Source organism: Myotis davidii, unplaced genomic scaffold, assembly GCF_000327345.1.
Source record: "Myotis davidii unplaced genomic scaffold, ASM32734v1 scaffold168, whole genome shotgun sequence".
Taxonomy (NCBI): Eukaryota; Metazoa; Chordata; class Mammalia; order Chiroptera; family Vespertilionidae; genus Myotis; species Myotis davidii.
The window spans coordinates 6,960,500-6,967,392 of NW_006383016.1; the positions used below are offsets into that span (position 1 = coordinate 6,960,500).

General features: G+C 36.3%; 1 protein-coding gene across 2 annotated transcripts in view; it reads left to right on the forward strand.

Moving 5' to 3' along the window:
• Positions 1-6,893, forward strand: part of MACC1 (metastasis associated in colon cancer 1) — a 59,335-nt gene that overhangs the window by 33,781 nt on the left and 18,661 nt on the right. For both annotated transcript variants that reach the window (XM_006779036.2, XM_015558209.1), the window contains exons 2-3: positions 1,917-2,039; positions 3,738-5,770. In XM_006779036.2, the coding sequence (XP_006779099.1) occupies positions 1,925-2,039; positions 3,738-5,770 (2,148 nt within the window). In that variant the 5' untranslated portion in view covers positions 1,917-1,924. The remainder of the gene's footprint in view (positions 1-1,916; positions 2,040-3,737; positions 5,771-6,893) is intronic.

Sequence of the window (6,893 nt, forward strand, 5' to 3'; positions counted from 1 at the left end):
GTGATCTATATATCGCATTGAGTGCCCACCACCCAGAGTCAAATAATCTTCTGTCACCATATATTTGGCCCCTTTACCCTTTTGTACTCCCCCATTCCCCTTCACTCTGGAAACCCCCTTCTTCTGTGCCTATGAGTTTCAGTTTTATATTCCACATGGGTAGGGTCCTAGGCCTGGCTGGCAATCAGCTATGTGATCTGTATATCGCATTGAGTGCCCACCGCCCAGAGTCAAATAATCTTCTGTCACTATATATTTGACCCCTTTACCCTTTTGTACTCCCCCATTCCCCTTCACTCTGGTAACCCCCTTCTTCTGTGCCTATGAGTTTCACTTTTATATTCCACATGGGTAGGATCCTAGACCTGGCTGGCAATCAGGGCCATTGGGGCTTTCCTTACCCTGAATGCCAGCTGCCGGCTGGGGACCTCCCTTCATTCTGTGCTGTTCCCTGGTGGTCAGTATACATCATAGTGAGCAATTGAACTCCAGGTCTCCTGGTTGAACTCCTGAGGGAAGAATTTGCATATTAGGATTTTATATATATAGATAAGAGTGGTGAGGAAGAAATAATACGGATGCTAGGCTCTTTTGTAGGCTTGGATTCTCTTTTACAAGCTAACATACACCAAACTTGTGGGCTTATCAAAAAATAATAGGGTAAATCAGTATATACTGACATATAGATGTACCCACAAAATCGTTTTTTAATGAGAACAGCAAGACGTAGAACAACACATAAAGTATGATCTTATTTGTGTTAAACAGACCACCACTCTGAATGTATAAGAGTGAAAGAACAGACAGCTAACTTATTTTAATGGTTATATCTTTAATTTTCTATTTTTGTATAATTAACATTTATTACAATGAGCATGTTATTTTGTAATTAAAGATATATTAATAAATGTATGTTAGCCTTTTAATTTGAATAGTGCAAATTTACATATGCTTATATGTTATATTTATTTTATGTTCAGTGTTTATCATGACAGTATACTGAATTAGAGATTATCTTTTACACAGAGAGAAAATAAGGCAAATTTACATAGATAACCTGGGTGAGGGACTGAGGGCTGTTTTCAGGCTGGCCAAGTCCCTCCGGCGATGGAAGCTCCCAGCCTTTCCTTTTTTTCTTTTTCTTTTTTATTCTGGGATTTATTTACCTTTTATAATTGAAACTTCATAGCCTTGAGAGGAGCTCAGAGCCGGCCAGGTGGGTAGGAGGGAAGCTTGGCTTCCTCCATCTCCAAAGGCAACCCTCGTCTCCTGATCACTCCACCTCCATGGCACAGCCAGCTGAACGCAGGTATCTGGGGTTTATTTAGCTTCCATAATTAAAACTTTGTTGCCTTTAATGAGCTACCAAGCCTCCTGCTAGCTCCAGCTCCATGGCTGCTGGCCGCCATCTTGGTTGGGTTAATTTGCATATAGTCACTCTGATTGGCTGGTGGGCATGGTTTAAGGCATAGTGAAGGTACGGTCAGTTTGCATGTTTGTCTTTTATTAGATTAGATAACATTGTGATATTTTTTTTAGAACTGAATTGATGTGTAGAAGGATTTGGGGAAGAATTCCAGTTTTGTGATTTTTTAGTCTTAGTCATCAAACAGGAAATGTCTATTTATTGAAATTTGCACTTCGCTTTTAAAAAAATTATCCTTGGGATTTTCATTATTACTTTTTTATAGGATTACAAATGCATTTCTAGGTCTTCTTTTCTGCATTAATCCAGGATCTGAGTATTTTTCAATGAAGTGCTGATACTTATCTACTCTAGCATCCTACCAGAAAGAGAGGACCTACGGAGAGTATTTTTATATGTAATTTTCTACTTAAATATGTGTGATTTCCTTGAGTTTGGTTTCTCTGCCAACATGTATATGCTTACCTGTTGTCTATTTTTCACTTTGTAGGTGGAAAAATGTTAACCAGTGAAAGAGCCCATGTTTGGTTAGGAGGAATTTCACGGAGCATATCTGAAGGAAATTTGATTGACATGGAAGCCCAAAAATCATCAAAAAATTGCAATATCACAGGTATTGGAATGTGTAATTGTTGTGATGTTTTCATCCAGTACTAGCAGCTATTGGAAGTCTATCTCTGAAAAGTGCTACAAAAGATGAAAAGAATTAGAAAATCCCTAATTATCATGGAAATATTTACACTATTATTAAAAAGTACAAAATAGTGGAGGCAACAGATTATAATAAATATTATGAGGAGGCAAAATTCATTATTAAATGAGTGGTATATATAATACCAGTAAATATATAATGAATTTGGGGGTTGAAGACATCTCTAGAGGTTGGAGTGAGCTATGAAATCTTTATAAAGCATAAAAGAACTAAATTTATCCTTAGAGGAAAAGTAGTTTGATGAAAGTATAGAAATAGGAGAAATACAACTTTTTTTTTCAAAATGCATCTTCTAAATTTTAATATATGCCACTAATAACTTATTTCAATAAGTTAAGATAATAGTTCTATAAATATTAAAGTAAAAAAGTCTGACAGTTACATATATATGTATATTTAATATATATATGTATATATATGTATATATATATATAGTTAATAAAAGAAGGTCTGACAGTTTACTTGTACTCACTTTTCTCTTTTGGTTGGCCTCTTGGCTTTCATTTTTCACCAAAGCAGTACTAGCCACACAAAGTCCACAGAATCATTACCACTGTTTATTGAGAAATGACCAAGTCTGAGTAGCTCTCAACATAAAAAAGACTTCAATATTTGTGAGATATGTAGAAATTCTTTACAGTTGATATTTGACTATTTTAATGTGTTGCTGATTCTTAAAATACTCTTTTCAAAGCAATGTTTTTATTTCATAGTGGTAAACCTGTTCTTTGTCATGTTAAACTTGAAAATCAAAGCTGAATGAATTCCTAATCTGATGTTTATTGTATATGAAAATTTTTTAAAATATATGTTTATTGATTTCAGAGAGGGAGAGTGAGATAGAAACATCAATGATGAGAGAGAATCATTGATCAGCTGCCTCCTGCACACTCTACTTTGGAGACTGAGCCTGAAACCTGGGCATGTGCCCCGACTGGGAATGGAACTGACACCTTCTGGTTCACAGGTCGACGCTCAACCACTGAGTCATGCTGGCCAGGCTTTGATGTAATTAAAATCTACCAACAAAGTTGTCAGGAAATAATATGAAAAATGCATTGTCTACTTGGCTTATTATTGTTAAGTTATTTTAATTATTAACTGATAATATTTGATATTTTTCACATATTGAGTATTATCAGAAAAGAAAAAAATTAATGAGTAATCTAGATATATTGAGACCAACTATTTAATGTTTAAACAAAAATCTGGGTAATTGACTAAATTATTCTGTTTGTTCAGAGGGTTCTTTTTGTGAAAGTCAAACACAAAACAATAAGGCATAAGTATATCTAGTCTGCGTCCTTTTGAAGGAAGTGTGTTATCTTGATATCTAAATTGTTAAACATTTATTTATTTATAAATCATTATGTCTTAAGATAAAATAGCATGACGTATGGTCAAAATGAACTGGTGGAACTAGTTCCATTTTCTCACAGCATGAAAAATTATCCAAATTTAACATTAATTTTGCAGTTCCTATTATACTGTCAATTAAAAAGTCTTGAATTTTTAATAAAAATTAATCTTGGTTGTATCTCACAATGACACCCACTTCTGTTTTTTCCTTGTTTTTGCTAAAATGCCACAAATGTCCAGACTCAAGTTTGCTTCTCAATTGGCCAGATGCTTTCACACTTCACAGCAATAATGTTTCCAAAGCTACAAATCCATTCTGGAATGAACTGTCTGCTTCTAACCCATTTTTGGATGATATAACTCAGCTAAGAAATAACCAGAAGAAAAATAATATTTCCATCTTGAAGGAAGATCCTTTTCTTTTTTTAAGAGAAATTGAAACTGGAAATTCTTTGGATTCCTCTGGTGATGAACTTGATGTGCATCAATTGTGTAGGCAGTCTCCCTCAAGGAAATCAGTGAGATCTAAAAGTGTTTCAGAACTTTTGGACATATTAGATGACAAAGCACATGCCCATCAGAATATACGTAACTCTGATCAGATCCTGGAACATGACTTACAATGGCTTCAAAATGATCGAGAGGCTTATAAAATGGCTTGGTTAAGTCAACGCCAGCTGGCCCGCTCCTGCCTGGATTTGAATATAATTAATCAGAGTCCTGGATGGGCCCAAACACAAGTTGCGGAGACTGTGGTAGTTTGTAAATTAAACCACCAAGGAGGGTCAGTACAATTACCTGAATCAGATATCACTGTTCATGTGCCCCAAGGTCATGTAGCTGTGGGTGAATTCCAAGAGGTATCGCTAAGGGTTTTTCTTGATCCTCCACAAATGCTTAATCATGATCTTTCATGCACTGTAAGCCCACTGTTGGAAATCATGTTAGGCAACCTTAACACAATGGAAGCCATTTTGCTGGAGATGAAAATCGGGGCTGAAGTGAGAAAGGACCCTTTCAGCCAAGTCATGACAGAAATGGTGTGTTTACACAGCCCGAATAAAGAAGGCCCTTTCACAGTGTTAAACAACTGCTACATTTATAAAGACACCATCCAAGTCAAGTTAATAGATTTGAGTCAGGTGATGTATCTAGTGGTTGCTGCACAAGCTAAAGCTACTCAGTCACCAGCTGCCACCATCTGGGATTATATCCACAAAACCACCTCAATTGGAATTTATGGGCCCAAATATATCCACCCCAGTTTCACTGCTGTTTTCACAGTTTGTGGACACAGCTATATGCCGGGAAAGCTTACAATCTCTGATATTAAGAAGGGTGGAAAAAACACCTCTCCAGTTGTGTTTCAGCTCTGGGGGAAGCATTCATTCTTACTTGACAAGCCACAAGATTTAAGTATTTCTGTTTTTTCATGTGATCCTGGTTTTGAAGTAAAGATAGAAGGAGAAAGGAAAGAACTTAAACAAAAGCAGTTGCAAGCAAGTCAAGTAGTTCATCAACAATTTTTATTTTCTTTACTTGACTCCAGAAAAATGCACTTGTTTGTTTTCCAGGTTCAGTTGGGACCTCCCAATGGTAGACCAGTGACACAGTTTTTTATCACTACACCTGATCCAGCCCCAAACCTAAAAAGACACTTATATCTGCCAGGTAATTTGCAGAAAGAGAAGGAAATCAAGTCTGCCCCTTTATTACCAGCAGTGTATGTTAAATACCCTACATTTCAAGACAAAAAATTAAACTTTACCAAATATGGAGTGACTCTGAAGACAGTGCTAAGGCAAAACAAGATTGACTACTTACTTGAATATATCAAAGGGGACACAATAGCTCTTCTTGGAGAAAGTAAGGTAAAAGCCATTGGGCAGTCCAGAGTGAAAGAGTGGTATGTGGGAGTCCTGCGAGGTAAGATTGGACTTGTACACTGCAAAAATGTCAAGGTGATTGCAAAAGAGCAAGTAATATCAGTGTCAGATCGTGTCTTCACAACCAGGAACCTTCTTGAACAAATTGTCCTGCCCTTTAAAAAACTGACTTATATCTACTCAGTTATATTGATTTTGGTGTCAGAAAAAGTTTATGATTGGAAAGTTTTAGCTGATGTCCTGGGTTACTCACATCTGGCACTGGAAGGTTTTGAACGAACACATGCAGACAAAGAATCAGAAAAAGTTTCTTATGTTTTAAAGAAGTTAAAGGAAGATTGCCACGGAGACAAGAATACCAGAAAGTTTCTTTATGAGCTTGTTGTGGTGAGTATGGCTTGATCACAGTAATTAATTTACCATAGAAAACTTTATTAACTTGGTGATATTTATAACCAAATATATGAGAGGAAATAAAAAATTCTTAGCATTCTCAAATAATTTGAAGTCAATTTACAGTATATACATATATAGCTTTTCCTGCAAGACCATATAATTAGTTTCTTAGGTCCAGAAACTAGTCCCATAGGATCATCTTTTAAAGGAAGATTAAAGTTTCTGTTTGTGCTAGAGCATAATAGTTAAGAGATTCTTTTTCTCTCCCAAATATTTGAATAACTCTTAAAATATCAGAAATTCCAATTACATGAAAGAGAGCAAACTGAAACAAAACTAATTAACTTGGCCTTTGCTATAGGTCTGCTTTTTAGTGGTTTTTAAAAAACATATAATCAATGTCCTTTACTTTAGCAATTTAATATTCTTCTTCTGTATGTGATTCATCATAATGCCAAAATAATATTGCTTATTCTCTTCTTAATCCTCATGTTTTAGTACAAGTCACAGGATCATTTTTATTCCTCATAATATTCAACCTAGTATAAGGCTCAGTGGAGAGTTATAAAGAAGATGATCAACTATTTTGCCTTAAAAAGAAAATTTGGTATTTTATAAAAATAATTCAAGAGCATACTTCTAAAAATTTCTAAAATGTGAATGTATAAATAATAATAAAAGCCTAATATGCTAGGTGTCTGGTCATCCGGTCATCTGTTCAACCAATCAAAGCATAATATGCTAATGATATGCTAAGGCCGCTCAACCACTCGCTATAACATGCACTGACTACCAGGGGCAGACACTCCAAACAGTAGGGACCCAGCTGACAGTACTAAACGAGACAGGCTGGACATGCCCTGGAGCCCTCCCACGGTCCCTGTCCAGCTGGCTAACCTCCCACATCCCTTCCTGACCCCAATCGTGCAACCAGTGGAGTCCCTCAGCCTGGCCTGTGCCCTCTCACAATCTGGGACCCCTCGGGGGATTTCGGAGAGGAGTTTATTCAATGACATGAACAATAATCTACACTAATAAGAGAGAAACATGGTAATTGGCGTACGACCGCTACCCTTCCCATTGGCTAATCAGTGAGATATGCAAATTAACTGAC